This window comes from Drosophila eugracilis, unplaced genomic scaffold, assembly GCF_018153835.1.
Source record: "Drosophila eugracilis isolate 14026-0451.02 unplaced genomic scaffold, ASM1815383v1 contig_2154, whole genome shotgun sequence".
Taxonomy (NCBI): domain Eukaryota; kingdom Metazoa; phylum Arthropoda; class Insecta; order Diptera; family Drosophilidae; genus Drosophila; species Drosophila eugracilis.
The window spans coordinates 12,145,421-12,164,339 of record NW_024573038.1 but is presented as its reverse complement, the minus strand read 5'-3'; the positions used below and the strand labels follow the sequence as shown (position 1 = coordinate 12,164,339).

At 39.1% G+C, this 18,919-nt stretch overlaps 4 protein-coding genes across 4 annotated transcripts in view; 1 reads left to right on the top strand and 3 right to left on the bottom strand.

Annotated features, from left to right (window-relative positions):
- The window catches only part of LOC108105933 (venom dipeptidyl peptidase 4), a 78,371-nt gene that overhangs the window by 57,639 nt on the left and 1,813 nt on the right, over positions 1-18,919 (bottom strand). Inside the window, exon 2 of the mRNA XM_017212714.2 lies at positions 12,443-13,052. Coding sequence (XP_017068203.1) covers positions 12,443-12,868 — 426 coding nt within the window. The 5' untranslated portion in view covers positions 12,869-13,052. The remainder of the gene's footprint in view (positions 1-12,442; positions 13,053-18,919) is intronic.
- LOC108105946 lies at positions 443-1,013 on the bottom strand. Its single transcript, XM_017212742.2, has one exon. The coding sequence runs from the start codon at positions 883-885 to the stop codon at positions 553-555; it is 333 nt and encodes a 110-aa protein (XP_017068231.1). The 5' UTR covers positions 886-1,013; the 3' UTR covers positions 443-552.
- On the bottom strand, positions 6,657-8,084 carry LOC108105942 (dynein assembly factor 6, axonemal). Its single transcript, XM_017212737.2, has 3 exons — positions 7,430-8,084; positions 7,123-7,364; positions 6,657-7,058 (listed from the first exon to the last, which is right to left on the bottom strand). The coding sequence occupies exons 1-3, from the start codon at positions 7,557-7,559 to the stop codon at positions 6,795-6,797; spliced, it is 636 nt and encodes a 211-aa protein (XP_017068226.1). The 5' UTR covers positions 7,560-8,084; the 3' UTR covers positions 6,657-6,794.
- LOC108105937 (trypsin-7) lies at positions 15,052-18,883 on the top strand. The gene is made up of 2 exons (XM_017212732.2): positions 15,052-15,893; positions 17,967-18,883. The coding sequence occupies exons 1-2, from the start codon at positions 15,532-15,534 to the stop codon at positions 18,736-18,738; spliced, it is 1,134 nt and encodes a 377-aa protein (XP_017068221.1). The 5' UTR covers positions 15,052-15,531; the 3' UTR covers positions 18,739-18,883.

The following is an 18,919-nucleotide window of genomic DNA, read 5'->3' as shown; positions in this document are numbered from 1 at the left end:
AAGGGCCCTTGACAAAGTGCAGCTGCTCGAAATTGCTTGGGGGTAACATTTTTGAAGGGCGGTCAATGAAAAGTTTATTGTGCCCCCAAAAAGAAGTCATAGTTTGCGGGCTGAACGGAAGTCAGTTTTTGGTGCTATTGTGTGTGTGTGTGTGTGTGTGTGTGTGGAAAGACCCAAATAAATTGTAAATGGCGTTGGAAAATAGCTGAAATTATGATGAAAAGGGAGAGCATGAAAGCGGAATTTGATGTTTCCTTTTTGTCAGTTTATATACAAATTTTGGGGTTAGTTTATTATGAGGGATCAGATGAATAATTTGAGGGTTTTTTGTAAATTAACTTGGGTTTAAATACAAATTATTAACTAAATTAATAAGAAAAAAACTTCTTAAATTTCTTTTTTTATGATTTTAAAAATGAAAATGTAAGTAAAAGTCTAAAACTTACAGGGCAAACATATTTAATTTAACTTTACTAAACAGAAGTGTTATTTTTTAGCATAGTTTAACATTTTTAAAACTAAAATTTGTAATCATTTAAAATCATTCTTAACTCATTCATTGGCGCTTTCATTTCCCGTTTCGTAGTTATCAAACATTCCTGGGTTATCGCCTCCAGCCATCTTGTCAGTATTCGTAACGTTAGTCGTTGATGGTATACGAGCCTGTAGACGTCTCTTCATCTGGATCATAACCAAATTGGCCAAACTAACACGTTTCATGATCCTGTTAAGTCGCTCTTGAATGTTGCAAAACATCTCCTCGGAAAACTTGGCATCCTCAGAGGCATCCAGAGGCATTACTCGCGAATCGCCGGCACTATTGCCTTGGCTCCCTTCAGGATAAACTTCATAGGTTTCCAATTCTTGGAATTCATCGTCTGACATTTTGAGAAATCTTTGTTTTGGTTTTTTTTTTGGAATTTTACAAGCTGTACAGGAACTATGAAATGGAACTGTCTTATGAAAGTTGGAGTTGGGAAACTCATAATTATATACTGACAGCAATCTAAAGGCTACTTGTTGGGTAAAACTGGATGTTACAGGGTGGTCCATGTAGCGTTTGCTCTTTGAACTATCGATAACTTTGACTTTGACATACCGAATGTCATTGTCAATGTGTCAGATATTTAGTAGATATTTGATTGATATTTTTATAGTGATTTTAAAACGCAAATCTTTCGTGGGCCACTCTTTGATTCCCTCTTTCTCATACAATGTAGTATTTACTAACTTAAACTCCCAAATATAAGCTCTAAACTTCTCCTCAAACATCTTAAGAAGTTATAAAAGCTGTCAAGAAATAGGAATCGCACCCTACTGGCATGTAATCAAGTGTGAAATATGTCCAGCAGGGTCATAAAATCAGAAATCAATTAAAGCCATTTAAAAGTCGAGGCAAAGGAAAAAGGATATGGCTGTCGCAGAGTCAAGAGCTGCCGGGGCACAAGGCAAATAAATCTCTGTAACGACTGTGGAAAACTGTGGAGCGCACACTCTGTGGGGTGGCTGGGATAAAAGTTGCCTCACAGCTTCGACTGAATGAAGCGAACGAAATCAAAGTCTATAACTTAACGACTGCAATGAGAATGATGCTGATGACGATGTCGATGGCAATGTGGAACGCCCTCAAGGTCTACGTTCTTTGTGCTGCCACCCACAATCCGTTGACATTCGAGGAAAATCCCTACGCAGAAAAAGAAAGAGAGAGATAGAGAGAGAGAAAACGAGACAAAAGCCGAAAAAAGACGGAAATGCAGCATTCATTCTCTCGCCCCCCCGCGTTGATGTCCCCAGCATTCTTTCAGTGAGTTTTTCGCCATCATGTGCTAAATATTTGCCAGCCATTTCATTATTTTCCTTTTGGCCTTTGTCGCCAAACTGGATTCCCATCTTGATACCCATCGCTCTGCCACATCGTAATAAAGCAATAAATCTGCTCTGGAACTGCTCCTCTTTTATAATAAATTCCGTTACGCATAAAAACACTTACAAATGAGTTTTTGTTCAATGGAATAAATGGCATGTCGCTCTTTCTCTCTCTCTATATATATATAGTCGGATATATATGTACTATCTATAGATATAGCCTCAAATGCATGTTCATGACTGCACCCAGTGCAGATTCTCACACACTTGGGCTTCTAAATCTGAAGAGGATTCAGCGAATCCTCTATTGATAATGCCATTTGGCATTTGCCTTGTGGCTGGGCTTTGACTTTTGCAACGTCTTTCACTTTGTGGCTTTTCTATTGAAAACTCGTTGCGCTGCTAAGTAGGCAACATTTTTCAGCTTGGCCCGGTTTATTACTTTGTATCTTTGGGCTGAGTTTAGTTTTGGGATAAATTGAGTTTTGTGTATAAAAATGGGGTGGTTGGGGCTTAGAGAAGAAGCAGAATTAATATATATCTTTATTACTTAGGCATATAAAGACCAAATTGTCGGTATAAGATAGTAAAAATCAATCTAAATTAGATGTTAATATTACCAACGAATAACCCTCATCAATTCCCATTCATATCTTATGCCAAGCGGGTTCATGCTGCTACCTAATCTGCTGTCCAAAATCACTTTGCAACATGTTGCACATCCAACTAATTGATGATATAATTGAATGTTCCAAGACAATTTGCCAGTTCGTTATGTTCCAGTTTTATCCCTTACAGTCCTCATATCCCATATCAGTAGCAACATCTGTCAGACCCATCACAATAAATACCCATAGTTATAGTTGAGTTTCCTGCATTAAAATGCCATCATGCTGGAGATTAATGTGAAAAGGTCACGCCCAGCTTCTTGGTAGGTGAAAGCCATTCACTTTAGCGAGACATTGACATTTGCTGCTGGCTTTTCCTTTACTCTCCTTACCATTTCGCTTTTCTTTTCTTTTGTTTTTTGTTGCTCTGCTGCTGTGGCTGGTTGCCACTGCTGTTTCACTTTTGTGTGCTGTGTTGTTGCTGCCGCAGGACGCGCCAGATGAGACACGTGACAATGTCAGGGCAAACATAAATGCCGTGTGTCAACATGCAGGTCGCAAAAAGAACTAAAGTGAAAATGTCTTTTTATCAACTTTCGGTAAAGGACCTGACATATGCACTGTGAGAAAACTTTCGGAATTTGTTATCATAAAACTATATAGAAACTAAAATCGACTTCAAACAGGTTATCTTTACATTTTCATTACTGCTTATAAGTAAGATGAATATTATTTTAGAATTAAAAAACAAAAACCCATTCAGAAATATAATTAATAAGCTTTCTTCTCCGTGCAGATGTGTTCGCTCTCCATTTTTCGGCTTTTCTGGGCTTTTTTTGTTGTAGTTTTTACATTTGTCTTAATTAGGGGGAGGCGGTCTGAAGTCTGAGGTCTGAGAAATAGAAGCCACTTGAAGAAATGTGCTTGAAGGGCCATCAGCTGCCGCTGGCACTCCCAGCTTTGGCACTGACTTTCTCCGCTCTTCTGGGCCACACGTGTGCGTCTTAATGGCAACACTTTCGCATCCAGCATTTCCAGTCCTCGTATGCCGCTCGTGTCTGTCTGTAATTTATATGGCTGCTAGAGTGCCACAGCATTTCCTTCTTTACCCTCAAACCGCTGCCTGGCAAAAATTTTGTTATTACGTTGAATTAAACTTGAAAAATGTGTTAATGGGCTCGTTCTGTTCTATTCGCACCAACTGCGCCACCGACCATGGCAACTTAATTAAATTCCACAATGATTTTGTTATTTCGCCATGTAACAACAAGGCATCTTCTTGCCTAACTACAATTACGAAAGATGCCAGAATCCAGGGCACCACATGGCGTATGTGTGATATTTGTATGCTATGCTTTTTCTCTTAAATGCTGCAACTTCTGACTTCATACTTTCTGTTTTTCCTGCTAGCCCATTTAATTTGTTAGCCTTAATGAGCTGTGAAAAGTGTTTTCTGCGAAAATTGGTAAATTGTGGCAGTTTTGTAGGAAGTTGAATGGGAAAATCATGATGATCAGGGGGGTATGAGATTGAAGTATAAGGTGTTGAAGGGTAGGAAAAATCACAAGGAATTTAAGAGTAAATATGTCTTTAAGGGTTACTTTATAAGGTTTTAGTTTTCATTAAAGATTTTTTTAAGATTTTTGTAAGAAATTCAAACTCTAAAGTTGAAGTACCCATAAATTTTCTTAAACTGTTTCCAATTAGCATTCGCAAGGCATTCGCTGTGCAACTTATAAGCCGTTTTACCCAGAAATATTTTCTTATATTTATCATTTCTTTTTTATTGAAATTTATTCGGGTTTTAACTTTTAACTGTGTCGACATGGAAATGGTTTTACTGGTAATTAAAAATAAAACCTGCAGATTTATGTGGAACGGAAGCCCAGACTGCGAAATGAAAACAAGAGGAAACTTTTCCAGTGACCAACATTGGGCAATGACAGATACAGAGCCCAGGGAAGATTCAGTTTCAGCAGGATGACTTGTTGCCGGAAAAGCTTTAAGCTGTAAGCCGAGTTAACTTTAATCAGATGGCAATTAACAAAGCGCAGGAGCCATCACAATGAAATCGAAAAGGGACTACAAAGGAAAGTTTTTTTATTTAAGGAAATGAAATTTCAGCTTTAAGTTTTTCATCATCAGTTTATTGTTAAAACCTTGGGCCGAACAACACTGCTTGTTTCAGTGGTTAACTCATGAAGGCTGTGAGAGAGAGAGAGCCAGAGGGAAACCTGATTGCCGCAAAACGAAGCGTGGCCTTTGGCTTATTGCATTTTTCAAGTGCGGCAAAAGTGCAACAATTATTTATTGCATACCAGAAACGGCAACACATTCAAGGATAAGCCAGCCTTTCAATGATGAATATGCTTGGGGTTTAAAGTATTTCACACACACACAAACAAACTCACACACACACACACACCATATATATCTTTTATACATATTAAAAACTTGGCAATTTTCCTAGCCTGCGGGATAGACAAAATTTGCCAACACAATTGCACATGGGAAAAATGCGCCCAATTTGCATTTGAATTTGGTGTGTACCCATTTGCCGGTGTTGTATATTTGCATTTGCATTTGTATTTGTGTTTTGTTGAGAAAAAAAAAAAAAACTCCTAAAAGATGATAAAAAGGGTGTGGCTCTAGACCGGATGATCACCATGATGATGAAGCAAAAACGTGCGTTTGTGTAAATGAGCTGAAAACCAACAACAACACCAAGAAAAAAAGGAATGTTTTTTGTCAGCCTTTTTCTGTTGGTTTTTCCATAGTAGTTTTTCCAATTTTTTTTTCGAGGGCCGGCCAAGTTTTCCTTTTGTTTGTTTGCGAAGTCTAACATCAACACATGGTAATTTTTTTTCCCCGGCTTGTTTGTTTTCCCTGTTGAACGTCATTGAATGGGAAAAAGAGCCCGGAAAAGGAGTATAGTATTCTGGAAATGCTGATACAATTTCAGATTGTTTACCTAGCCGTCTTCTTGTCTGTCTTGCAAAGTCTGTCTTTCTCCTCTTTTTTTTTTTGTTTTTTGCTGGGTGAGAAATTGTTTCCTTTTCAATGGGTTAAATATTCGTTTGTTTAATGGAATCCTTTTTTCCTTTAACCATATCTCTGTCTTCGTATAAGTATGTTTAAGCCTTGGTATAATAATAATTTGCTCTTTGAGAGCTCTCAATCCCTAATTTGCTGTAATTCACTTTCCATTTCCAAGCCGCCGCCCACGACGAGTCTCAGGCATTTAAATTAAATTGAAAGTTTTCCGTCGACAGGCTAGTCCTTGTCAGATGATTTATCATCATAGTCCTGAGGAAAACTTTCATTACGAAAAGAAAAAGAAGAAGGAAGCAAAAGGTCCTGATCCAAAACCAAGTAGTTCGCCAGGCGAGGCACGCACTTCCAGCTGCCCAAAACTTGTGAGTTTTTATCATTCTTTTTTTTTTGGTTTCAGCTTTTTGTATGAGCCTGTGTGTGAACTTTAACTTATATAGATTTCATTCTTTTTTTTGGTTAGCAGGATGACACTTTATCATGTCTGTGCCGGTGACCGGAGTGGCGAAAATCGGGGCCCAGCTTGCCCGGAGCGCACAAATTGAAATGTGCCAGTGTCAGTCAGGGTAAATGAGGCAAAACGCAGCCGCAGACCCAGCGGGAAGTAATTGTGTGTGTGTGTCTGGCTCGAAGCTTACAAGTCCTTGCCCCCTACCCCGAAACTCATGGCCTATTAGGTATGGCAAAAAAAAATCACGATTTTCAACTTTCCCTTTTCTCTTTTTTTTTTTTTTGACCTTCTTTATTTGTGTTTTGTGTCGTCGTCGTCGTCTGTGCCTGACAAATATTTAGCCAAAGTGATTTTTGACAGCATCATAATAAAAGGCTGCCCATGAGCGCCCAAGGAATACTTCATGCTTCGTTTGAGCGTAATTTGCGATTGACCCGGCAGCAGCAGCAAGGTCCATGCGGCGTATGCGCAATTTGCTAGCAAAACAAACCAAAGTGCCGTCAATTGAATTGAAATTGCGGAAAAACTCGAGTAATGCTCTCTAGCGTCTAAATATTTGTTTAGGATTTGAGGGTTTGCGAGACAGAAGGGTCAGTGAAATAAATCAATTTTATGATATCAAATTAGAACCGCTAAGAAATACTTTTTCCGGGGGGGATATGAATTGGATCCATGAGTTCTTACAGCAAATTTAGACATATATTATTATATCAGTTCAATCATTCTTTAGACCTTCCAATTTTCCTACTACTATGTGTAAAAGTTACCTCTATATGATGTGTAAAGTGCAAAGCTCATCGAAGACTTCTTAAAAGTTCTTAGAAATTAACATAATCTAGCTCCCTTTTTAGGCGCAAAGTTAGCCTCAGTTTCTTCAGCTCACTATCGTACTTTGCATTGCAGCGATCTACGTTTACAGGATGTGGAAGTGGCAATCGAAGGCGGTACAAACATGTAGCCAAATCCAATTCAGTTTCCTGCAAGTTGAGTGACATTTTGTCAGCAGACATTTCCTCATCCGGCAGGAAAATATCCAGAATAAGATCTTCACAGCTTGCCGAAGAACTAGTGCGATTGCCCATCTAGTTAAGATATAAATTTGTTATATTATTAATCTTTTAGAGTGTTAAATCAACATCAGTTAACCTGCAGAAAGACATCTTCTGTACCCACTGCCTGACGATAGCACATTTGATATTCCGGACTCTTGCGGGTTTCTAGTATATCGTTGTCTTCCTTCTCCTGCTGCTCTTGCCATTGCTCTAGACTCTCCGGCTGCTTTTTCTCTTCCTCCACCAATGGAGTGGCCAAAGGGTTGGGTTTCTTTTTATTTTTAGGTTTGTTGCCTGTGGAATCTCCTTCCACGGGACGGCCAATTCTACCAGGATCTAGGTTGGGAAATGATTAATTCTACTAATGAAGTGCCTCTTAATGTTTATTTTACTTTACTCACTCATCTTATTGGCCACCATAGAGTCCTCTTCATCCTCATCGCTGCTGTAGTCGATGCCGCCTCTCCTCTGATTGGGATTCAGAAGATCCTGCAGCATCTTCAGCTGGTCCGGATGGTCAAAGATCGACATTTTATCACTGGATTTCTCACACTTTTAACACGTTTTATATAATGTTTAAGCTTTAGCACTGCTTAGTTCACTGCTTGATTCGTGACGACCGAATGTCAAGGAAAAGCTTGGTAACTATTTCCCAGGCTACTAAAATTTTATATTAATGATTTTCCTGCTAAAATACACTTAGAAAATATTTTAGTTTCTTACTACAAAAGTAAAGTAACTCAGAAATGTTCAATAAATAAATTTTTTTATATTTTCCAAGTGTAGAGTAGCCTTCGAAATTGTTTATTTAGTTGCCCAGGCAACGTGATTTCAAATTTCCTGGCAACGTGGAAAATTCTAAAGCTACTCCGTTTCTCCCAAGTAGACTGAAAATTCATGAAGGGTTGAAGGCTTCTCCTTCGGTTACCCTATTCAACAACAGTTTGCCGCCGTTGGCGACATTTCACTTTCGACTGGTTGGTAGAAAACTATGGGACCCACTTTAGGCATTTCAATTAAAAACTTGGGCGGCCCATTTAGTGGCAAACTTTTTGTCAGAGAGAGAGAGAGAGAACACAAAATAAACTGTGCTCGAACAAAAATATTTCACTTGTCAAAAACAATTGTTTTGTGAATTATAAATTGTGTAATTATTGTTCCCGGGGCTTGACCTTCCACATTTTTGGTACCCATGGCCAGCCATAGTACAGAAATTATGAACAGCGAAACAGAACAGAAAATTTGCATTTTTCACGCGCCCCCCTTCGTCGTCGAGTGGCAAAAGGGAAACGCTAATTTGACTTTCAGGCAAAATAGTACGAAGGAGGAGGTGGAGAAGGAGGAGTAAGAGGTCGACACGAAAACGTGGCCAAGTTAACAACAGGATTCTGGGCAAACAGCGTGCCACCGTTACAATGGCCACGACCACAGCGGGGTCTCCAGTTTTTGGCATTCGACAAAAAAGGATTCACGCCTGTGGCCAGCTTCTGTGTAGCTAGCCGGCTACGTGTTTAATTTGTTTAACACGAGCTGTCGCTGAAAGTGTCCTCATTCCAAAAAGGGATTCCGCTTCTTGTTCTGGTTCAATGGCAACCACTTGACAGTTCTGGCCGGGCTTAAACCGACCACGGTCCACCGACCATGGCTTTGTCATTTGCAGCTTGGGTAAACGTGGCACTAACCCGGCTTACAATCTTTTTTTTTCTTTGAATCACAAGTGTAACGGGGTTGAGAGATGTTGTTGCCGGATAAGGGATACAAAAATATGAAAAGAACTCTGTTCAAGTTAAGGAAGAGAGTTTAAAGCTTTAAAGAAGCCAAAAATTAAGTTCATTTTAACTTTAAAAATATTTTGAAATTGAAGTTTGCCAAATTTAGTCATTGTAGAACATCTTCAGCAATCTTTCAAAGAACTTTTCTTTCATTTTTGAACTAAAATGAAATATTTTTGACCAAAACTGTTGAACTAAAAATCCTCTTTTTATCGACAGTTGCAGCTTTTTCTTTGACGGAATAAAAATTGCATGTCCTGGGATTTTTCAATTCCATTTCCCTTTTCAATAAATCCGAAAAAAGGCCTTCAGAAAGGATTCTGTCAAAGAAATCCGGAATTTTATACAAAAATATTTCCAACATGTCCTCCAACACATTCTGATGAAATTTTAAAGTAAATTCTTATTTAAATCCCATTCTGATTCGGCCACATTCATTAATCTGCAAAACAAAAAGCCACTGGAAATCTGTTACCCTCCAAAAAGCAACGCAAACATCACGTAACTGAACGAACTTTCACCTTGGGCCCGCAATGCAATCCCAACTATCGCTGTCAACAGTGGGTATTGGTTCGCAATGGAATGCACCCCAGGCTTGGTTACATATCTGCCCCTTTTGATCCTAGCTCCCCCCCAGCTGACGTCACGCATCCAGACAATGAACATGAATCCATGGTGTAATTGTATTTCGCTTGTCGCACACATTTCAATGAACTGCACTGCTGGGTGGGGGGAGGAGGTACTGAAAAAATACCCCATCAAAACCCCATCTTCTCAGAAAAAAAAAAAGGCCACGCAAATTTGTGTTGACTGAATACACAAGAACGTCTGTCCCTAGCAAAAAAAAACAAAAAAAAAAGAAAAACAGTAAACCCCTACCGTTGAGATCCTCCCCTTTTATAGCCCTAAGCCCAAGGCCATTGCCAAATAGATTTTTGTTTCAGTCGCATATGGCGATGGCATGGTTATGGGTAAAAGACACAGTGAAAATGGGAAAAGAGGAACAGCAGCTGCAACGAGGGTAAAAGTGAAAGCGTTTTCCGCATTGTGTTGGCAGCTGGTACGTGTGTGTCCTTCCGCCCATTCTGCCTCCTGCCCCACCCCCAAAAGGAATGTGATTTGTGTGCGGCTCCACCTCTTCCCATCTTGTCTGCTGTTTTTCAGCAAGATATTATTATTTTTCGGTTGTTACATAAAATGTAATTAAGAAGGCATAAAGTAGCGTGCATAAATCATTGAGCCACATGTGTGTGTGTAGGTGTGTGTGTGATTGAGGATGGGTCCCACCTGGCTGGGAGCTAGGAAAAATGGCTTGAAGCGGGTTTGAGTTATGTAAGTACTGGTGGCCAGCTGGGTGGTGAAAGTTTGGGCCAAGTTCCCGTCATAGATCTAGGTCTACTGATTGCATTCGCAGCTACTTTTCTTCTTCAGGCGACATTCTGGCGCAAAATTTTTTGGCCATTTATTTATATATTTTTTGCCCGTTTCTTGCCGTTTTATTTCGGTGAGCATAGCTGAAAAATGCTTGGAAATGCACTTGGAAAAATGTTAATAAAAGTTTGTGCCATTTTTTTTGGCTTAATATTTATTTTGTGTGATGATTAATCGAAAAATTAATCAAAAAATGAATCAAAATTACTCATTTTAGAAAAGTCACTAAAATTAATAACTAAGGAGTGTACTTTAGCTTAAAAATATTAAAAACTCGAACTACGCCGAATGAAAGCGGAAAATCTTGGCATTCAAAACATAATTCGATATCAAAAAGTACAATTTTCACAAAAATACTAAAGAAAATCAAATCAACAAATTCGGTTACAAAATTTCCATCTGTGTATCTCTAAAACGAATACGCCTTGCTGAATAATTTGTGGCGAAAAAAGAACACGGAGCCAAAATGGGAAAACGGGATGAACAGGATGTGCAGTCAAGCGAGTTAGGAGCAGCGTAAAAATAAAACTAACATCGCAAAATCTAGGCTCTATCCATCTCGCTCTTTTGAGCACACACGGCACACAGGGCGGCTGAGCAATGCTAACAAACAAACAAACAAACAAAATATAAGCCAAAATGGCGCGTAACTTTAAGCGGCGACGGCGGCGGCGGCGGTGGCTTTAAAGTCCACTGGACCACGAAATGGTCAGAAAAAAAAAATTGGATAGAAAATCCCAGAAGGACGCAGCACAAAAACGTTAAGTCCAAATCCTGGCAACACTAAAACTGGACCAGAAACCGGATTGAAGAAGCTTAGAGTCAGATGCTGAGATTGTGAGTGCAATAAAAAGCGACGCTGGAAAATTACTCACACTCACCAGAGTTGTGAGTGGAAAATGGGAAAATGCAGAATGGGAGTAAGAGAGAGAAAGAGAGTGTAGCAGCTTTTAGCCGGTTGTTTGTAAACAAAGTGAAAGCTTTTCCCAACAGCTGTTTGAGGGAGAGAACGGCACAGTGGAACGTCTAAGAAAAACAGTTTGGGAAATTGATTATTATAGAATTTATATGCAATTTGTTTTATAAACTATGTGTATTATTTGATTGAGAATATGGAAGTAATATAATCAGAATAAGAAATAGTAATAGGTCAATGCGAAGAGCCTTTGCAAAATGTACAGGAATTTGCAAAAAGAAATAAAATAGAAAATAATAAACATTGTTATTATTATTGACAGATGTCTTTTGTTTCACTTTTCAACCAAAACTAAATCAAATCGAAAAATGCTTAAAAATCACAAACAAACACTGATCTTATCCAGTTTTGCCAGTTTAGCGTTTTATAAGCTAGTTCTAGCCTATTTATAACTGGGACAGCATGTAAAATTGCAGCTGATAGCTAGCTTATAGCTTGAAAAATAGCTTATTTTGAAGTTCATCTTCTTATTCTTATCCTAACCTCGGCTTATCGGTTATCGGAGTTCTGTCGATATTTAAGGTGACCATGTAGTCAGCTTACTACACAAGTTATACTCAAATTATCTATGTATTTTTGTATTTATATTAAATATCAATAATTTCAATAAATATACTTACTTTTAATTAAAAAAAAACTTTCAACCCAATGAAAGTGAAAACCCATAGCTCATAAACAGAGCGTGGCGTCCAGTAACCCCATTATAAAATGACTCCTCATTAGATAGTTATCAAATAGCTCGCAATTAGCCACACCCGGGCTATTAATGCAATTATCTAATATACAAATTAGATTTAATTTAATGCAAATGAGGCGAGTCAGTGAACGAAAACGAAACTGAAAATGGAATGTTTATGGTTTTCCATGCGACAGTTCGTGCTGAGAGTGAACCAATTTCGGTAACGAATCAAAGTCTGATTAAGACCCTCACGTAACTGTAGTTTAGATGACCTGTTCGGAATGTTAAAAATCAGCTGATAGAGATATTGAAATGCAAAACAGTTAATGTGAGCTTTCTTTTGAAGGTAATCAAAAATCAAACTTCCGAACTTTTAAAACCAAAAGCGTGGCTTCATTGACGGATGAAAATAAATTCAAATTATCTCACGGGTTAGTATTGTTTTACCTAATCAGGGGAATCACCTTTCAAGCATTTTATAAATTAAAAAATATATAAAAAATCCAAGTCATAAAGTTAGATTTTTATAGTTAAATATTTCAAAAGAATCACTAACCTTTCTTCTTGCTGCCCGTCGTCTCTGCTCCGAATTTTTCCTCTGCCACTTCCGACGTTCTGCCTCATTGGCGAAAAGATCTTCCACACTGCTGCTGCTGCTAGGCTCCTCTTCCTCTCCAGAACTTTCAGTGGAACTGTATGCAGTACCTCCCATTCTTCCAGATTCAGCATCCCTTTGCCTTAGTTTACGATAATTACCAGAATCACCAGAGGAGTTACTGAGAAATCGATCACGGAATGTTTTGAAGATGCCAGAGCTTATGCTACCAATGCTGCCTCGGCCATGAACTCCAGCGGCAGAGGAAGCACTACGTCCGGCATAGCTACTTCTGCGTTTACTTCTTGATTTTTGAACTCCGGACTCCGCTGTGGAGTTGACGTTCTGAAGAGCTGCATTCATATCCAGCCAGCCGGCGGCACTCATCTTTGCTTGGCTACTCCCAATAATGTTTTCTAATCTCGGTGATGCAATATGATTGTCGTCACGGATTCGAAACTCTGGCTCGCATGTCAGGGAATCGCTTTCTGGTCCCCTGGGTTTCTAACCTTTTGCTCCTCTCGTGGTGTCTCAGTTGGCTTCCCTCCAATTAACAATTACGAGTGTCTGGCTGCTCGAAAAGAAAGCAATTTGAAGAGAGTTGAAAAAATTAGAAGAGGCGAAATTTGCATGCTTTCAATTAATAAGGAACCCCCCTGAATGAAAATGCGCACCTTATGGAGATTACTTTTCATTTTTTTTTTATTCATTTTCGGCATGGATTGTTGAGCTTTGCATAAGAGAGTAAGTAATTTGTAAGTGAACGATTGTCTGGTATAGGGAAATCGAGAAAATTGCACTTGGAATAGCTGAAGAACATGGCAGGAAGGAAACAGGGAGTGCCCGGAATGGGTTGTTAAACTGGAATTCGAAGACAATTGACTTCGTATTTTAATGAACTTTAAGTCAGGTTTTGAAAAGCCACAAAAACAATAAAATAAAACCCTAAATAACAGACAACAGTATTTAATTACTTAAATTACACTTTTTCCTTATCAATTATGTGCCAGTCAAACTATGAAACCAGCATTTATGTATCTTTTCCACTTCACTTAGCTGAAAACACATTTTCCATTTTGGCCAATGACATTCATTTTACCCATCTGTCCACTGACATTAATCGATTTAATGATTATTAAATGATTCATATTTCAAAAGGAATGTCAACGTGCATTCCTCGATACATTACCAAAAACACACAATACAAAATGATTTGATGTGCGACATTTTTAATGAATTTCCATTTAACTTAATTGGGTCAACAGTCGGTAGTCGAGTACAGTTCGAACCTATTTAATGTAATTTAAATTAAACTTCAGTCGTTGGGCAAATGCAAATGCAAAAAAGAAAAAAACTGAAATTAACCGATTTTCTTTTTTTGTTTAATCATGCAGCGGTAAATGAACATGAAAATGCGAAAATGTACGTCAGATTTTCCACTCTCTTTCCCTGGGCAAGTGAAAAGGCGTCGGTAAAGTTAAAAGGGTTTTGAATGATGAAAAACTAAAGTGAAATACCACGAGTCGTTGTGTCTGTGTGGGCTCTTGTCTGCATATCATTAGGATCAGAAATATATAATTTAAATCTCTCTTTCGCCCACTTGATATTTTAAGACTATATTTGCAGATCTTAAAGGATGTTTATGTTGGCCAAGGGGAGTGAACTTTTGTTTCCACTTCCACTTTGTAAGTGCTAGCAAGCCATTAGAAAATATTTGTTAGCACTGAAAATAATGGTTAAGTAAGTTAGTCTTAGAAAAAAGCCTCTTTAAAACTGTTTTTGGTGTAATATTACATGATTACATTATTTAGTGATAAAAAGCTATTCATTTAGCTTAACTACCTCGCTTTATTGACTCATAATGTAACTTTATTGTCCATTTTCTATATATCTTATTTCTTTTTAAGGGCTTTGGGTGATTAAACCTGTTTTCAGCGTTAAATACCTAAATCAATTTCCCATTGATTAAACTTTTCACGGTGTATTGACGTTGCGAGCATAATAAACAAACGTTAAACAGACGATGTCGGCGACAGCAGGAAAGAGGAAGAACCAAGAACTCCCAACGCACACACTCCAAACCAAAAAAAAAAAAAGAACAAAAAAATAAGAAAAAACTTAGTCAAAGCAAACTGTCACATTAGCATATTGAGAACCCAGGCTAGCCAACAAAAATGCGTCTGCTCTCCACGTTCTGACTTGTCCAACTCTCTACACTGCTCAACAAAAGGGCTGAATGAAGAAAAAAATTAAATTAAAATTTAAGTCTAATAACCGCGAGAGACATAGCGAAATGCAAATCATTTTATTTTTAAGACATTTGGCAAGAAATTAATAAGTTAAAAAAAAAAGCAAAGAAAAATATTTTATATCTTTTTCCTTTAATTAACATCAATAATTTTTAATTTTCTAATTTTTTTTTCCAGTGTAAACTTCGACTCTACCTCCCCTCTACGTTCTGCTCTGCCAGCGTCGCTGCCAACGCACGCTGCGCTGCGCAAGCGCAACTTTCTTTGCCCCACCGGCGCCAGCTTCGACGTCGACAGCGCTGTTTTGGGGGCCTTGGAAAAATGGCTTAGTCGCTCTTCTGCGCCAGCACCTCGTATCAGTCGACTTGCAGACTTTCGCGTGCGCGGTGGTGCGAACTAACTCTACCATATCGGTATATCTATATAGAGGGTACGAGTATATATATGTATATATATAACAATCATATAGAAAAGAGCAAACAGATCGAGAAATTCGCTGGGATTAGGGCGCGACTTGTTGACAGTTTGCAGTCATGTGAAATGGTTCAATTAGTGCAACAACAATACAAGATACAAAGAAACCGTGTTTGATTTACATAATTAACAAGTGGAGTGCCAACGTTGGTGGAGAGTTTTTCGAAAAAAAAAAAAGAAAAAAAATCCCCCCGCATATAGAACAAGCTGAACGAGAATCCGAAATATATTCCAACGATAACGGCACAGATCGTCGGGACCGCAACGGGACGACCAAAAGGCTCATTAAGTTTACATGCATTGAATTGCATAACTAGCGGGCAGAAGATGAAGATGATGATGCTCCACTTACGTCACTGGCCACTCGTGTTGGCCGTGGCTTCCTGCCTGCTTCTCACAGCAACATCAACAACAACAACAACAACGACAACAACAACACCAGCGACATCAACAACATCAACAGCAACATCATCTTTATCCTCCATTCCGGGCAAATATCAAGCCTTGGGTGCAGCCCACCATCAGGCAAAGAAGCTAAAAATCGGAGCCGTCAACGCTTCCTCCTCCTCGGATGCCGATGTCCATAAACCTGTATTCCGGCAAAATCCGATCAAGAATTGGTTCGGTGCCTTCAATCGCAATAATTCGCCGGCAGCTCAGAACCAAACATCGCCGACATGTTCCTGCAGGTGAGTCGTCTTCAAGTCCCCCGAGACATATAGATAAAAGAAAAACTTAAGTTACGTGGATGCAGCACGCACGCTGAGATACAAAAGCTGTCATGGCCATGATGACAACTTCCAGTTAGACGGCCAAAGAAGTGATAAACAACTTCGGCGTTGTCATTGTCACGACACCCAAATGGCACAAACAGTTAAAGTTACAGATAGATTTTAGTGCCTGCGAGATGGTCACGCAATCGGAGATATTTATGGCCAAACTCCTGTTGCGTTGTTTCCTGTTCTACTTAAAACCAAAATAAGAAGGATTTTAACTTCCATTTGCTATTCGAATTATGGCAAAGACCTAAAGGGAAAGTATGTAAAAAAGAGATCTCCATATATGAAATTTTCACTAAAAACAAAAGGTCAGAGTGACTTTACACTTATGATAATTGGTGCATATCTAATTTGCATTTATCAGATTAAAAAAGTGATCTTTCCACTCTACAAAACTAGCACACCAAACAAATAGGGGTTAAGCAGCAAGTTACGCTTTTTAACTTATTAATAGAACCCATTTGTTAGGATTAACTTTAGTCAATTTAAAGAGTAATAGTCTGCATTCCTTTGAATCCGCATGGGGAACGCCTTTTAGCACATTCCACATATCCCAAAAGATTCTTCTGTCTTCTGTCCATTTGTTACCTGTTTTGAAAAACCAATTCCCGACCTGACCTTAAAGCCACGTTCTCTCTGTCTCTCTCTGAAGAATTGCATTCGGAATGCATTCTTGTGTGGCCATTAAACAAATTGCATTACCAATTGGGAATTCAACTTTGGCTTTCGGCACTTGGCTTTTGGCATAGGCAATCACCCAAGGGCATTGGTAGAGTCGCCGGCAGGAAAATTAACAACAAAAGGAAACTGATTCTAAGGGGAGTTGCAAAGCCTTTAAAGTAGTTTAAACTATTTCAAGTCTAGAAAAGGAAGCACCAAGGATGTCTATGACTTAAAGATACTTATCGCTTACATTCCCCTTAAACTGTAGAACACATTCTAAAAGCTATAAAATCACTCGAAATCGATAGTCGCAACCTTTCTTTTATTTGTTAATGAAGGCCCAAAACCCGTTTTATTTCTATATATAATTTTTATTTTTTTTTTTTGCATTTGGAAAAGAAAAAAAAAACTGATTTGCATACGATTTGATAACAGTCTCTGTTTGGCTTTAAAAGAACGTTTTTGTTTATTTGTACACCCAGCAGATACAGATGAGTATGGCAGATACTGTTAAAGGCGTATGTTCCATGCGTCATGTCATATTAATGTCTGTGCGGGAGGCAGGGGAATGCCGTTGTCGTTTTTTGGTTTTGGCCTGGCCAAGACGGCCGTCTCCTAAGTGGGTCGTCGTCGCACATTTTGCTTCTTTGTTTCGGGACGTCTCTCGACCAGACCGGCCACCATTTTGGGGCAATGACACGATTAAACACACACAAAATCTGAATCCCAAATACTTGTTGCCGTCGCAGCGATTGATTATGTGGCCAAAATAAATAAATAAAAAAATACGGGAGATAACTTGTTACGCTTCCTTACCGGCTTGGTGGAAGATTTTTATTTTGGCTGCATGTTGGGTTCTGTTTTTTGTATTTTGTTGTTTTTTTTTCTTCATGGGTAATTAAAAACCTGTTTAATGTAACGCGTTATAGTCGTGCCTCTTCAGATGGCATGTCCATAAAATCCGCAAAAATCGCTCATTTGTTTTATGTTCGTCCATAAAGCACTGTGACACTTTCTTTATGGCGGGGTTGCTGAACTCTGAACTCTGCCAATCGGGAGAGATCGCACGCTCTGGCACCCTTGACCTAATACATTTTTAATTTCTCTCTAATGGCCTAATCGTGTTTAGTTTTTTAGCCTTAAGGGGATAACTCTGCTTAATTCATCATTCATAACAACATGTCAAAAGGTTTTATGATATATTTTCTGTTTTTATTATTACAAATTTAGGAAATGTTAAGAATTCACTGAAGAAGCCTTTTAATTATTATTACAATTTTTCTAAAATATTTTCTTTCATTTTTTTATATATTTTAATAGATGCGGAGAACGCAATGATGAGTCGAGAATTGTGGGTGGAACAACGACGGGCGTTAGCGAGTACCCATGGATGGCGCGGCTGAGCTACTTCAATAGGTTCTACTGTGGCGGTACCTTGATCAACGATCGCTACGTGCTGACGGCAGCTCACTGCGTTAAGGGTTTCATGTGGTTCATGATCAAGGTGACCTTCGGGGAGCACGATCGTTGCAACGACAAGGAGCGCCCGGAAACGCGCTTTGTACTTCGCGCCTTTAGCCAGAAGTTCAGCTTCTCGAACTTCGACAATGATATAGCCCTACTACGTCTAAATGATCGCGTGCCCATTACCAGTTTTATACGACCAATCTGCTTGCCGCGAGTGGAGCAGCGTCAGGATTTATTTGTCGGCACAAAGGCTATAGCCACCGGTTGGGGTACGCTCAAGGAGGATGGAAAACCCTCTTGCCTGCTGCAGGAGGTAGAGGTTCCCGTTCTAGACAACGACGAATGCGTGGCCCAGACTAACTACACCCAGAAAATGATCACCAAGAACATGATGTGCTCGGGCTATCCGGGAGTTGGCGGTCGTGACAGTTGTCAGGGCGATTCCGGCGGTCCGCTGGTGCGTCTCCGACCAGATGACAAGCGCTTCGAGCAGATTGGCATTGTTTCCTGGGGTAATGGTTGTGCTAGACCCAATTATCCGGGCGTGTACACCCGGGTAACGAAATATCTGGACTGGATTGTGGAGAACTCGCGGGATGGTTGCTTCTGCGACGAAGATTACTAATGTAATACAAGAGAGTGCTCAAAGCGTTGGACAATTCTTCGCCTTAGTTGTAGTGAAACCCTTAGTAGATTAGCTCATATTTTGTACTTTTATACTAAATCAACTGAATAAAGTTAAACAATGCAGTAGGTTAGATATCCCAAAAGCAGCGCGTATTTGGTCTTTATTCAAATTTTTATAA